General features: G+C 38.5%; 4 protein-coding genes across 6 annotated transcripts; 2 read left to right on the top strand and 2 right to left on the bottom strand.

The window, feature by feature from the left end:
- Positions 1-1,345: 1,345 nt before the first annotated feature.
- On the top strand, positions 1,346-4,055 carry LOC111811325 (B3 domain-containing protein At3g19184-like). 3 transcript variants are annotated; one of them, XM_023698105.1, is made up of 8 exons: positions 1,350-1,466; positions 1,559-1,694; positions 1,767-1,868; positions 2,082-2,113; positions 2,202-2,364; positions 2,463-2,669; positions 3,429-3,717; positions 3,862-4,055. In XM_023698105.1, the coding sequence occupies exons 2-8, from the start codon at positions 1,563-1,565 to the stop codon at positions 3,870-3,872; spliced, it is 936 nt and encodes a 311-aa protein (XP_023553873.1). In that variant the 5' UTR covers positions 1,350-1,466; positions 1,559-1,562; the 3' UTR covers positions 3,873-4,055. The 3 variants fall into 3 exon arrangements, with proteins under 3 accessions (XP_023553875.1, XP_023553873.1, XP_023553874.1); XM_023698107.1 differs by having other exon boundaries at positions 1,346-1,694; positions 1,776-1,868; XM_023698106.1 differs by having other exon boundaries at positions 1,360-1,694; positions 1,773-1,868.
- Positions 4,056-5,154: 1,099 nt separating this feature from the next.
- Positions 5,155-7,276, top strand: LOC111811323 (pentatricopeptide repeat-containing protein At2g15690, mitochondrial-like). The gene has a single exon (XM_023698103.1). The coding sequence runs from the start codon at positions 5,220-5,222 to the stop codon at positions 7,008-7,010; it is 1,791 nt and encodes a 596-aa protein (XP_023553871.1). The 5' UTR covers positions 5,155-5,219; the 3' UTR covers positions 7,011-7,276.
- Positions 7,277-7,452: 176 nt separating this feature from the next.
- Positions 7,453-8,585, bottom strand: LOC111811324 (calmodulin-like protein 1). Its single transcript, XM_023698104.1, has one exon. It carries the CDS (start codon positions 8,185-8,187, stop codon positions 7,633-7,635), a length of 555 nt encoding a protein of 184 aa, XP_023553872.1. The 5' UTR covers positions 8,188-8,585; the 3' UTR covers positions 7,453-7,632.
- Positions 8,586-9,721: 1,136 nt separating this feature from the next.
- Positions 9,722-13,926, bottom strand: LOC111811322 (probable LRR receptor-like serine/threonine-protein kinase At1g51810). The gene is made up of 9 exons (XM_023698102.1): positions 13,723-13,926; positions 13,068-13,623; positions 11,773-12,236; positions 11,491-11,626; positions 10,572-10,643; positions 10,430-10,498; positions 10,280-10,351; positions 10,013-10,084; positions 9,722-9,915 (listed from the first exon to the last, which is right to left on the bottom strand). Exons 1-9 carry the CDS (start codon positions 13,823-13,825, stop codon positions 9,909-9,911), a joined length of 1,551 nt encoding a protein of 516 aa, XP_023553870.1. The 5' UTR covers positions 13,826-13,926; the 3' UTR covers positions 9,722-9,908.
- Between the last annotated feature and the right edge of the window lie 30 nt (positions 13,927-13,956).

Genomic DNA, 13,956 nt, shown 5'->3' with positions numbered 1-13,956 from the left:
TCTATTTATGTAACACTTATGCCAACCAATTAATCATTAGATACCTAAAATTATATTAATTATTAGTGGGACCAAACAGGAAAAAATGGGCAGCATTATCTTTCACAAAATGTTTCATTTATATTCGAAATATTTTCTTAAAATGATGCATTCTCAACATAAATCAAACTATATAATAATCCATTTTATTTTTAAAAAAATCAAAGAATTTAATTTTTAGAATAAAAAAATAATAATAATATTTTAATACATTTACAAACGAGTAGTATTTATTTATTAAACAAACCATATAAAATTATTAAAGAATCATATTTTACCCAAAATTAAAATTAAAATATGGAAGAGAGAGAATTGTTTGGAAAGCACAAATTATTTTAATAAAATAAAAGTTGGAATTTGTAATAATGTCACCCATTTTGTTGTCAACCAATACTATTGTTTCTTTTTTTTTCTAATTATAATTATTTAATTATTTTAAAAAACATGTAAGTGAAGATAAAATATATAATCGAGGCACCCATGATGACTATTAGCTTTGCCTAATTATCATTGGTTAACTATAATGGCTGACCCTTCTAGGCCGACTAGCCATAGGTAGCATGTATGAGTTGACTTACGACCCAGAGGTGGCTAACCCACATGAGTCGATTCACTACATAAGAGTAGGTGACCCATGTGAGTGAGTCACACCATTTGAGTGTAGTCATGTCATTTGGGTTAGACCACGTTGTTATATAGGTCCTTGGCCTATTATTGGATTTTGAACACAATTTGATCATATGTATTCTTCACTCTTGAGTCGAGCTTACTGATTCAAATTTTGAGGTTTGTGTTTATTTAGTTATTGTTCCCCGTCTTATTGCAGCTGTTGGCATGGAGTTAGCTTGAGCTTCTCTCTCAAGTCCTGTCATGATTGTGCACTCGACGAAAGAGCTTTACAAGTGGCATTGCCTTTCTTCACTCACGCTATATTGTTGGATCGGGCTTTCGTCCATTGTCTAAGATTCCCCACTGTTGTCTCCCATAGAAGTTTAAGTCGTGTCTCAGTTCCAAGTGTGACTGATCATCCGACAAGACCAACTAGGTAATTCATCAAACAACACTTTTCAGCTTTTTTTTTAAAAATTACAAATTTAGTCTCTAACCTTTCATCTATTTTAAAATTTATATATCTACTCAACATCTCTCCATTTAGATCCAACTAAAGCCCATGGGCTTTCCAAATAAGGCCAAGTAACGGGCTTCAATTAGCAATATACAGAGCCCAATTAATCCCAGGCCCAATCCACTTCATCATCTCCATTGTTCACTGGTATATAGCTGTGCTTGAGCCCAATAGTAGCTTGGTTTGAATTCAAATCAAATCCAGAGCTCTCTGTAGTGGCGCTCGAAATTCTCTCGAGAGAGCCCATCACCAGAAAAATCGAAGGGAACAAGCTTCAGTTCCGCGACAGAAATCTACAACGGTCAGATTCTTGCTTCACTTTCTTGCTCTTTTTGCTCTCTTTGCCGATTTGAGGGATTGGAGACGGATCTTCCGCTGCTGTTTGGTTTCCAGGAAAATGGTGGAATCGAACTTGACTTACGAGGAATGCCGACGCCAGAGGTTGGAGGAGAATAAGAAGAGGATGGAAGAGCTTAATCTCAACAAGCTAGCCGATGCTCTGAAATCTTCCAGCCCTAAATCCTCTCCGGTAGGTTTCCGTTGTTCAAAATAGTTTATGATCTAATATCAATGAGTTTAAAACTTGATCTCTCTGTGGAAGACGAAGCAGCTAAAGCGTCCTCGTCAGCCACTCGATATCTCGTCCTTAAGTGTGAGAAGATCCAGCCGTTTTGCGGATAAGCCCCCTCCAAGCTATAAGGAGGTAGGCTTTGAGTTCTTCGTTTTGATTATCCTTTCAGAGAAGGAATGCTGTAGTTTTTTAACAGTGGCCATTTTGAATGCTATTATATTGTTCTCACTGAAATGACACGCTTAATTAAGCTTTTACAGTGAAAAGTGTTGTTCAATGGTTGGTCAGTTTCTAATTTAATCATTTAGTTATAGCTGAATGCTTAAATCTTATTGGTATTTGCAGGAGCCCATTGAACCACTTGCAGGTTTAAGAAGGTATGCAAAATAAAAAATCCTGTTTCGAATTACTTTACACTATTTGGTGTCTTTTTCACTTAAAAACGCGATAAAATTGGACGAATAGGACTTATCAAAGGAGGGATTTGTTGAATCGGGTTTATGCTTCAGATGTGGAAAGGCAATATGCCATTGACAGAGCACGAGACCTTCAATCTAGCCTAGAATCTAGATACCCAAGTTTTGTGAAGCCCATGCTTCAATCACATGTCACCGGGGGATTTTGGCTGGTCAGTTTATGATATCATTTTACTGAATTTTCAGCTTTGATTGGTTATATAAAGCTTATAATTTGACGAAGTATATTGTCTTATTGAGTTTCCTATAGGGTCTTCCAGTTCATTTTTGCAAGGCACACCTTCCCCTTGAGGATGAAATGTTAACTCTGGTGGACGAGGATGAAAATGAGTTCCAAACAAAATACCTTGCCGAAAAAACAGGTCTTAGTGGTGGTTGGAGAGGGTTTTCCATTGATCACCAGTTAGTAGATGGGGATACTTTGGTGTTTCAGTTAACTAAGCCGACTGAATTCAAGGTGATTACATGGAAAAGAAAATTATATTCTGTCTTGGCCAAGCATCTTTTCATGTGATTCAAGTTTAATGGGTCTATGCACAATTAATCTAGCACATTTAGTTTGAGGTTTAGGACACCGTACAGTCATATTTTATCTTACATATAGTATAGTTCATATCCATAAGAAGTAAATGCACGTCTTGAACAGTACTAGCTTCTTCAAAACATGTAGGAAACTGATTATAGCTGTTTGTTGCCATAGACAAGGGGAATACATTTTGGAAGTGGGGGGAGGCAGGATGGGATATTCAAGGCAGCGGTTTGTAGAGATTCTTAAGCATTTCTATATTTCTAGTATTAGGAATCATGACCCTCCATACCATTAATGGTATGATATTGTCCATTCTGAGTATAGGCTCTCATGGTTTTGCTTTTGGTTTCTCAAAAGGCTTCATATCACTTAGATGTATTCGTTACTTATAAACTCATATCGTCTCCTTAATATCACTGATATATTCGTTACTTATAAACTCATATCATCTCCTTAATTAGTCAACATGGGACTTCCTCCCAACAATTCTCAACATCTAATTCAACTCACATTTTCCTTCCTCGAGAAAGCATACTGTAATTGACTTAGAATTATTGGTGCTAGGTCGACATAAAGATTCCTCTCTTAATTTCACTAATCTTAGGAATCTCAAAGAAATGACTGAAAATTTCTTTATTCCAAGTTGTGAACTTCCCTGCTCTAATGGGCTTTGCCTTGCATTCACAGGTGTATATCATCAGGGCATACAATTTAGAAGACAAAGAAAACACCCATGGGGATTCTGATGTCACCCAATTGGAAAGAAATGGCAAAGGAAATACTGGATCAGGTAAAGGAGATCACGGCGAGGATTCAAACGTATCCCTCTTGGAAAAAAGTGGTAAAAAGGTTACTAGATCATCGGGGCGTAAAACCAGGGCTAATAAATCTGAAGATAAAGCAGCTAACGGCGAGGATTCTGGTGTCTCCCAGTTGGAAACAAGTGGCAAAAGAACTACAAGATCAGCAAGTAAAGGTATCATTGTTCATATAGACCTTCCTTCTATTATTGCTATTATCACAACAGTTTCTCTCTCACATGCTTTGAATTGGTAATGGATGTCTGAAAAGATACTGAATTTGAATTTATAATTAGCTTCCACTTTCCTTTCTCTGCCAGGGAAAAAGTAGCTCAAGATCTGCCTTCTTCTCCCCCACAAGGTTTATTATAAGTATCCCTATCCAAGGCTTTTTGACACAAAAGATTGAGAGCTTTTAGGATATTTTGTCAGGCTTATCTCTCTCTGGGCTGTTGTAATTGTATGTTGTAATATCAAGACATGTCAATGAAATGACCCCCTTCTATGATTTGAAGCTCCCTCCCACGAGCTGTGGTTGGCCGAGTTTATGGAGGGTAAAATATGGCACGATCAAACTTTCTTTTACCAGTTTGATAGAATAGTTCATGTAACGGCCCAAACCCACCGTTTGCAAATATTGTCTTCTTTGAACTTTTTCTACTGATTTTTTCATCAAAGAGGACAATATCTATTAGCCGTGGGTTTAAACCGTTACAGTTCAGGTGGTTAAAACATAGACTCTTAATCAAGAGATCAAAATTTGCATTATAACCAAACAAAAAAGGGTTGTTCTTTGACCTCTCTTATTCGTTCTTTATAGATGTCTAGAGTAAAATATGGTATGATCAATGTTTTAGCGGATTCTCTCTATGGATTGTATAGTTTAATTAGTTAACACATATACCCTTAACTAAGGGTTTAAAATTTCAAATGCTTTAACACAGTTTAAGAAATGGATGTTACTAGATACATTTGGAGTAAAATTTTAAAATTATTCTGAAACATGTCTTTAATTGTTCCAAACTAATTGAATGCTTAATTATATACTTTCGATTTCAACCCAATAAAAAACTTTTAGGATTAAAAGTATTTTTGAAAGTAAGTTTGAACGTGACAAAAGAAATTCTTCAAACGTCACTCCCAAATGTTCTACAAGTGCCAAACTTTAATTTTAAAACATCAATTTAACTAAGTCAAAAGAAAAGAAAGTAACAAAATAAATATATAAATAAATAATAATAATAATCATCATCTCCAAAATGAACATAATTCGCTAATTCATTTTGAGGTTAAATGTTCAAATGTTCACTCTCACATGTTATACTAAGTAGTATACATGCATACACACATACATATATATACATACACACATACATACTATATATATACATATATATATATATATATATACATATATATATATAATAGTACTTTGAGATTGAAAATATGAAATTTACACGTATTTATTTCTTATTTCTTCTGATAAAAATTAAACGTATTTATTTCAAAATGGGCCGCTTTAAGAAAATGGGCCGCGTTAAGAAAATGGGCCTAGGTATAAGCCCAATGTAAGTTTGTGAAAAACAGTTGTCTAGTTTCTTTTCTTCGCCTCTCAAGCTTGCATTAACGGAGGTTTCTTTGAACCTTTCCTTAGGGTTTAGGCCTTTTCCGATCAGAAATGGCGTCTCTCATGGCGGTCCGGCGTGTTCGAACCCCCATTCATATCTCCTCCTTCATCAAGGTACTGTCTCCTCTCCCTTCAACTTTCACCTTCTCTTGCGGAAACCGAACAGAGACCCTAATCAAAGCCCTAAGCACCTCGGCGTTCCCTGACGATTTCTCCAATTTCCCTACACCGCCGCAACAACCTTCTTCGTCTGACCATCGATATCCTCAGGCTCAGTGGGGTTCGCCGAGCCAGGTTCATCGTTCGAGTGGAAATTTTAATCACCAGTCGTTCTCGGAGTTTCAGAATCGCGACTATGTTCAACAGGGAAGTCCTAGTAATCAAATGATTAATCGGAGTCAAAATCAGAGCTCGTACCCCAATCTTGGATTTCCCCGGCAGGGTCAGAGCTATACTCAAGGCGGTAACCCTAATTCGTGGAATCCTCCAAATCAGAGCTACCCGCAGTATCCAAATCCTTCGCAGCCGAACCCTCAAAATTTCAATTATCAGCAACAAAGAGGCCCTAACCAATGGAGCAATCAAAATCAGGGACTCCCACAATTTGGAAAGCCTGGTCAGCGGAACCTACAAGCAGAGAATTCTTATCAGTTGAATAATCAGGCTGGGATTCAAGGGCATGGTGCTCAAAATCACGCACCCAATGCCCTTGTATCTCCTATTGATGAATTGCGGCGCTTTTGTGGAGAGGGGAAGTTGAAAGAAGCTGTTGAATTATTGAAAGAAGGTGTTAAAGCTGATGCTGATTGTTTCCATGAGTTGTTTGAATTATGTGGGAAGTCGAAGTCATTTGAAAATGCTAAAGTAGTTCATGATTACTTTCTACAGTCAACTTGTAGAAGCGATCTGCAATTGAATAATAAAGTGCTTGAGATGTATGGGAAATGTGGGAGCATGAGCGATGCACAGAGAGTGTTCGACCATATGCTTGATAGGAGTATTGAGTCTTGGCATCTGATGATAAAAGGATATGCGGATAATGGATTGGGTGATGATGGTCTGGAGTTATTTGAGAACATGAAGAAGTTGGGATTGCATCCCAATTCACAAACTTTCCTTTTTGTTATGTCGGCTTGTGCTAGTGCCAGTGCTGTGGAAGAAGGATTTATGTACTTTGAGTCTATGAAAAATGATTACCATATCAACCCAGACATGGATCATTATCTGGGGCTTTTAGGTATTCTTGGAGAACCTGGACACATCAATGAGGCTTTCGAGTATGTCGAAAAACTGCCCATGGAGCCCACAGTCGAGGTATGGGAGACTTTGAAGAACTATGCTAGAATGCATGGAGATGTTGATCTTGAGGACTATGCAGAGGAGCTAATTGTTGATCTGGACCCAACGAAAGCTGCCTCTAACAAGATACCGACGCCACCTCCCAAGAAGCGATCTGCAATTAGCATGCTTGATGGGAAGAACAGGATTGTTGAATTCAGAAATCCAACTCTCTACAAAGATGATGAAAAATTAAAGGCTTTGAAGGCAATGAAAGAACAAGGGTATGTGCCAGATACTAGATATGTTCTTCACGATATTGATCAAGAGGCCAAAGAGCAGGCATTGCTGTATCATAGTGAACGATTGGCAATTGCATATGGATTGATCAGTACACCGGCGCGAACGCCTCTTAGGATCATTAAGAACCTACGGATCTGTGGTGACTGTCACAATGCCATCAAAATCATGTCTAGAATTGTTGGGAGAGAGTTGATTGTAAGGGACAACAAACGGTTTCATCATTTTAAGGATGGTAAATGTTCATGTGGGGATTACTGGTAAACCATCATTCTTGAACACACCACAACATGTACCTGATGAGTTTATCTTCCCAATAGCAGCTCGATGTAAAGTGTTAGACCATCAATATCCTTATGCGAACCACGAAACAAGGTACCGATTGGAGACGAGCTAGCCATTGATTTATAATGTACGCTCTTCTTATCCTGATATTTAATCATTCGTCTTATCATCATTTTTTTTTTCTTCTTTTCCTGCTGTTTATTGTTGGAACTGAATTGGAAAGTGCTAGTTTTCTTCTCCTGATAGATGATTAGTAAGCTTTTAGCAAAAGAAAACGTCTCAGTGGTAATTACTGGGTTTGGAATTTGTTTTCTCCTCGGTTTCAATTAGGTTGAAAGAATCACTTGAATCCTAGCTAGTTCTAAACCTTGACTTGGTTTATTAAAACATTAGTAGAAGAAAGTGGTAACAAAACATAGACTTGCGAGTGAAAGTAGTGTTTGTAAGCTTATCAAAAATGACATTGTTATCGTGTTTCGATCCACCCGAAGCAGTTTAACTAAAAGAGAAGTTGGAATTTATACAAAGCCTTTACATTATACTAACACTTTTTAACAATCAAACGCCATTAAAGAACCTTAAAAGTTGAAACACTCATCCTCTAAACATACTTTGCAGACCGAGTCATCATTGTCATAAACTCATCCATGTCCACCATGCCATCGCCGTTCCTGTCCACCGCCCTGACCATCCGCCGGCAATCCTCAATGCTACACTTTTCCCCCAATCCCTTCAACACTCTCATCACTTCCTCTGCACTAATCTTCCGATCCCCATTCACATCAAACGTCTCGAAAGCAGATTCCACCTCTCCAGTCTGAACTCCGCTCCGGTGAACCTCCATAAACTCGTTCAAGTCTATGTAACCATCGCCGTCTGTGTCCACTGCCTTGAAAATCTTCTGCACCTCTTCCATGGAGCTCCCTCTCCCCAGTGCCTCCAGAATTCCCCTGTATTCATGCTTTGAGATCCTCCCATCTCTGTTAGTGTCGAACCATTTGAAGATCTGCTTTATCTCCTCCGTGCTCGGCTGCAACGCCCGCCGGAGTCCTGAGCTCTGTTGGTTCTTGAAGGAGCACAGACGGGAGGGTTCCCGGAGGAACTTTTTCTTTAAGACACTGTATTGCAGGTCCAGGAGGTTCGAGTTCATCGGCATTTTTTTGTTTGGGTTACTCTGTTTTTGTTTTTTTTTTTTTAATGAAAAGAAGATTGATCTTCAAATTTCAGACGGACCCAGATGAACTTTCAGTGGTTCACTACCGAAAACAGGGTAGCTCTGTTTTTTTGTTGTTGAAACAGAGGACTCGATCCAGATGAATTTAAAGGGTTTAAGCACTGAAAAATTGCTTGCTCTGGTCTGTTTTTTTCTTTGTTGTAAGAAACAAGGAAGATCGATCTTGAAATTTAAGATGAACCCAGATGGGTTTGAAGGGTTTAAATAGTGAAAAATGGGTTTGATTCACTGAAAACTTGTGTTGGAAGAAAGAAAAGAATATGATTCTTTACAAAGTTTCTACTTTTCTCTGCCCTTCTTCATCCTCAGCTTGGTTTCTATTTCTATGGCTGATTTTACCCACATTTCACTTCCATTCTATTTAATCTTTTTACTCTTGGATGTCTCCTAGCATTGCTTTTAACAATTGTTTTAGAGACGTCTTCGAGACGTAATCTCTTATTTCAATCTCCATATTTGCAAAAATATTTTGAGGAGAATATTTATTTCTGTTCTTGATCCCATTAGCTAATAGTGAAAAATCTCTTCACTCTCTTCTCCATTCCACATTTAAATAAAAATCTCACTCCGTTTGAGGTAGGTCTCCACAAGGTCGAGTAAATACAGATCTTCAATTAGAGTCACTAACTTATAAGGGTCAAAATATTTGTCGAACTAAACAAAATAGAGCGGATAAAATCCTCTATGCTGCTTTAGTCTCTTCGTATCTTTTCATTTCCCTTTACTTTATTCTTCTTTTTTATACAAATTTGGCACCAGAGTTAGAAAAGGTTAGCCATATTGCTTCTCGAATAATATAATTTTTAGACACATGGCATGAATTTGAGTATGCATAGATTCTTAATCGATTGAGTTATGAACTCATAGATTCTTAATCGATTGAGTTATGTTCTGATTCACGATGTACTAATGTAAGTAAATTGTAAAATTATTTACATGCCGTAAAAGTGAGTGGTTTATTGTGATCTTTAGGAATAAACTCTATTTTTTTTTAGAATGTTCGAATAAAGTATTCGGTCGAATTAGAGTTAATTTTCAAACTTCTCGACTCTACTGTTGACTCGTTGAGCCATTGAATTTAATATGTTGAACTTCATAGACTAGATATGTGAGGTCCCACATCGATTAGAAGGAGACAAAACAGAGTGTAGAAACCACTCTCTAGCAATCACGTTTTAAAAAATCGTGAAATTAACGACAATACATAACGAGCCAAAACAAACAATATTTATTAGTGGTGGGTAGCTTGAACGTACGCTAATGAGTTTTAAGCAAGGTTTAAATTAAAATCTCGAGCTCACAAGTTTCACGAAAATGTAGTAAAAATATCGATAAAATTACCATATCAATGGATTTAAAAAAAAAAAAAAAATTAAGAAAATATTAAATTCACATTAGCTACATCTTACCGCTATTATTTTAAATATTTCATCAATATATCATTGTAGAACTCAAGAACATATGAACATATATTTTTTTTAAATAACAATATGATTATATGATTCTCATAATACAGCCAATTCTGCAACAATTACTGCAAAACTTCTGATAATTGCAAATCCATTTATGTTCAACGTTACCACTTTTAAGCTTCTTCATATAGTCTCTTCCATCCTTTGAGATAGCCATGTAGATTTCTGCTTCTACAGCCTAAGAATCAACAAAACAGAGTGTAAACAAATGAAGAACATCAGATCAAAAATTGCTAATGAAGCCGAACTTGAAGCGCACATATCCGTGTTCTTACTCGATGTGTATGCCTAGCTTCTGCAGCGCTTCGAGAGCTTTCGACTTAAGATTGTTATTATTTTGGAGAAATCTGTAATCATAAAAGTCATCAATCAAAAAACCATTGGGGATCAAAGGGAACAACGTCACGTTTTCGGTATCGACATTGAATATCTTTCTATTCCAAAACATCAAGCCGTTGAATATGAGTAAGCAAACTTAATGAGGGCAGTTCAGATGAAGAATGAAGATCGTATTGCAGCTAAGAATCAAGGTCGAGACTCACACTTCATGAATATGCGGAAGCTTCTCGAGCGACTGAGGAATTATCCCTTCAAATTGGTTGTTTTCCAGATGCCTTGATCAACAAAACAGAGTTATAAAACGGGTAAGAATGTTCGAGAGAAGTAAACGAGGTATCGACTGGAAAACGTACAGTGTTCGTAGCTCCTTCAATGAACCTATATCAGGAATAGTGCCTGAGAGCTTGTTGTTACCAAGCCAACTGCGAACACAATTGCAGTCATCAATCAAGAAATAGATATCTAAGTTTGACAATGAGAAAGAAAATCACTTACAGATGAGAGAGCGCAGTTAAATTGTTTATGCTTGGAGGAAGCGTCCCAGATAAGCCAAAGTTTGTCAAATTCCTTAAAAAAAAGTGAGAAAAAGTTCAATACCCATTCTTAGTTCATCAGCAACGGACATAACGGAAAACGGAGTTCACAGTCCCACATCGACTAATTAAGAGGTTGATCATGTTAGGAACCACGACCCTCCATAATGGTATAATATTGTCCACTTTAAGTATAAACTCTCATGACTTTGCTTTTGGTTTACCCAAAACGCCTCGTACCAATGGAGATGTATTCCTTACTTATAGACCTATGATCATTCCTTTAATTAGCCAACGTTGAGGATTGTCCCACATTGGCTAAATTGTTGAGGATTGTTGGGAGTCACACGTTGGCTAATTAAGGGAATGATCGTGGGTTTATAAGTAAGGAATATATCTCCATTGGTATGAGGTGGTATGAGGTGTTTTGGGGAAACCAAAAGCAAAGCCACGAGAGTTTATGCTCAAAGTTGACAATATCATACCATTGTGGAGGTTCGTGGTTCCTAACGTGGTATGAGAGTCATGCCCTTAACTTAGCTCGGTCTATAGAATCCTCAAGTGTCGAACAAAGAAATAGTGATCCTCAAAGGTGTAGTCAAAAGTGACTCAAGTGTCGAAAAAATGGTATACTTTGTTTGTACCATTTGTTCGAGGACTCTAGAGAAGAAGTCGAGCCTCAACTAAGGGGAGACTGTTTGAGGACTCTATAAACCTTAGGGGAAGCTCTATGGTGTACTTTATTTGAGGGGAGGATTGTTGGGAGGGAACGGCCTTTTGGGGAAACCAAAAGTAAAACCATGAGTTTATACTCAAAGTCGACAATATCATACCATTATGGAGAGTTGTGGTTCCTAACATACAGTGTTGAGAGAACTTACAAAGTGGTAACTCGAGCAAGTTTTCCATCTGAACAAGTAACTCCAGTCCAGAAATGATCCTTAGGCAAGCAAGGATCGCCGCTCCAATCGTGGGGCGGGTAGTTCAAGCTTCGTGCCAAGTCCTCCATTGCCATCACTACCAAATTAGTCAAAGAATACAACAGAAGCTTTGTCAAACCAAGAAGAACAAGAACAAGAACACGCCTCCTTTTCCGCTCTGTTTGATGTTATATGAATATAACGAAACCGAAAACGCTAATCAAAGTTTATGAAGAACAGTACCATCCCTAGTTAACGTTCTTCCAGTGAGGCGAAAAACCTGAAGGATCTCACCAGCACTAATCACAGGGCCAACAGGCATGTTGTCTGCAGGGATTAGTTCTAAGAGGGTCTGTCCAGACAAAGGCCATCTCGCACTGTAAACAGACACACCATTAGCAGAGACATTGAGGTTTGAAAAGAAAGTCTTGCCATTTATTACAACACTGAACACCCTCCAGCTATAAAAACTCGGCGACCGATTATCCTGAAAGTACAGCGAGATGTAGTAGTAGGCTTCTGGAAGTGGGAACGGAGGCCAGTTGAATTTGAGCGACTTTCCCCGGCTCGTCGTCATGCCATTGTAAAACACCTTCGTTGGTGGCAGATTCCAGAAGGTTGAAGGAGTAATGTTCACATGGGATGTTACCACGGGATGCTCATCAAGAAATGGATGCCATTGCCGGTTGAATACATCATCTGGAAAGCTAACTCCACATTCAAATTTCAAGTCCCAAAAGTTCATCAAAAGGTTAGAGACAGGACAGGTTCTTCATTGAAATTACAACCTCCACAACCCAACATAAAAAGAAAAGAAACAGACACCAAAAGTAAGTGGACAATATCATACCATTGTGGAGGTTCATGATTCCGAACATGATATCAGAGTCATGCCCTTAATTTAGTCATGTCAATAGAATCCTCAAATGTCAAACAAAGAAGTTGTGAGCCTCGAAAGTGTAGTAAAAAATGACTCAAGTGTCAAACAAAGGGTGTACTTTGTTTGAGGACTCCAGAGAAGGAGTCGAGCCTCAATTAAGGGGATGCTGTTTGAGGACTCCATAGGCTTTATGGTGTACTTTGTTCGAGAGGAGGATTGTTGGGAGAGAAGTCTCACACCGGGTAATTAAGGGGTTAAGGGGTTAATCATGGGTTTATAAGTAAGGAACACATCTCCATTGGTATAAGGTCTTTTGGGGAAACCAAAAACAAATCCATGAGAGCTTATGCTCAAAGTAGACAATATCATACCATTGTGGAGGTTCGTGATTCCTAACGGTATCGACATCAAGTTTCTACTAAATGGTTTATTAACAAGATCATAGACACTAACTAAAATGGTTTTTCATATGGAAAAGCTCAACAAGAACGTTTTGGATTCATGATCCATTATTTCTATCCAAAACATGCCCATTTCAGATCATATCAATTCCAATATGGGCTTTGAACACGAGCAAAATCAAGCTAGATCACAATCCAGAACACAAAAAGTTGAAGAAAAAGATAAATGTTGTCAAGAACAGAGAAGTTTTACCTACCCAATGACATCAGCTTCAGGTCCAAAGCTGCTTCTAGCAACCAGACTGAGAGCATGGTTCTTGAAATCCGTGGTGTTATAAACAGAGTCATCCAAATACTCCAACTCCAGAGCTGAAATGAATGGGCTCGAACTCGGATCCGTATGATGGTTTCTTGCTAAGCAAACGCTCATCATCTTCCCCATCGCCACCACCACAATCTCGTAAAACGACGACAACCCACTGGCGTAATCATCCGTCGTGTTAACGACGCTCCATTTGGTCCCTTCTATAATCTGGTCGAAAACCGGCGGAGTCTTCCCGCCGTCGTATCCGCCGTAGTAATACGTCGTCCTCACCATGTATTTGCCTCCCTTAAGCACCGGAATCATGTAGCAGTATTTCCGGGCCGATTTGTCGGGAAAATAGCGCAATGTTGACAGAATCGGCACCAGATGTGGATCAGGAAGCTTTGTGATGTTCCCAACGGAGATGAAGCCCTCATCAGTGATGTATTGGAGGCTGCCGACGGTCACCTTGGGGGCCAATTGGGAGGCACCGCAATTGAGAAGATACCCTGCAAATATTTGGGGGAAAAACGAGATGGGGTTACAGAATTAGTCAATGAAATCGTGGATTTGCAGAGAGTAATGTGAAAATTGGAGAAATGGGGTACCTCGAGGACCGGGTGGAGCGGCGGTGGAGAGGCGGAGGAGGAGGGGGAGGAAGAAGAAGATGGAAATGAGAAGGGTCATCTTGTTTTTTCTGGATTTTTTCATGGAATCCCTTTGTGGTGGAGGGGGGGAATTTTACTCCACCAGAGAAAGATGGGTCTTCTTTTCTCCCTTTTTGTTCTGTTTTGTGCAGGTTCTTGTTGAGAATCAAGGAGACAGAATGGGTGCATGAAAAT

Source organism: Cucurbita pepo, chromosome LG15 (assembly GCF_002806865.2).
Source record: "Cucurbita pepo subsp. pepo cultivar mu-cu-16 chromosome LG15, ASM280686v2, whole genome shotgun sequence".
Lineage (NCBI taxonomy): Eukaryota > Viridiplantae > Streptophyta > Magnoliopsida > Cucurbitales > Cucurbitaceae > Cucurbita > Cucurbita pepo.
This window is presented reverse-complemented; position numbering and strand designations above follow the sequence as displayed.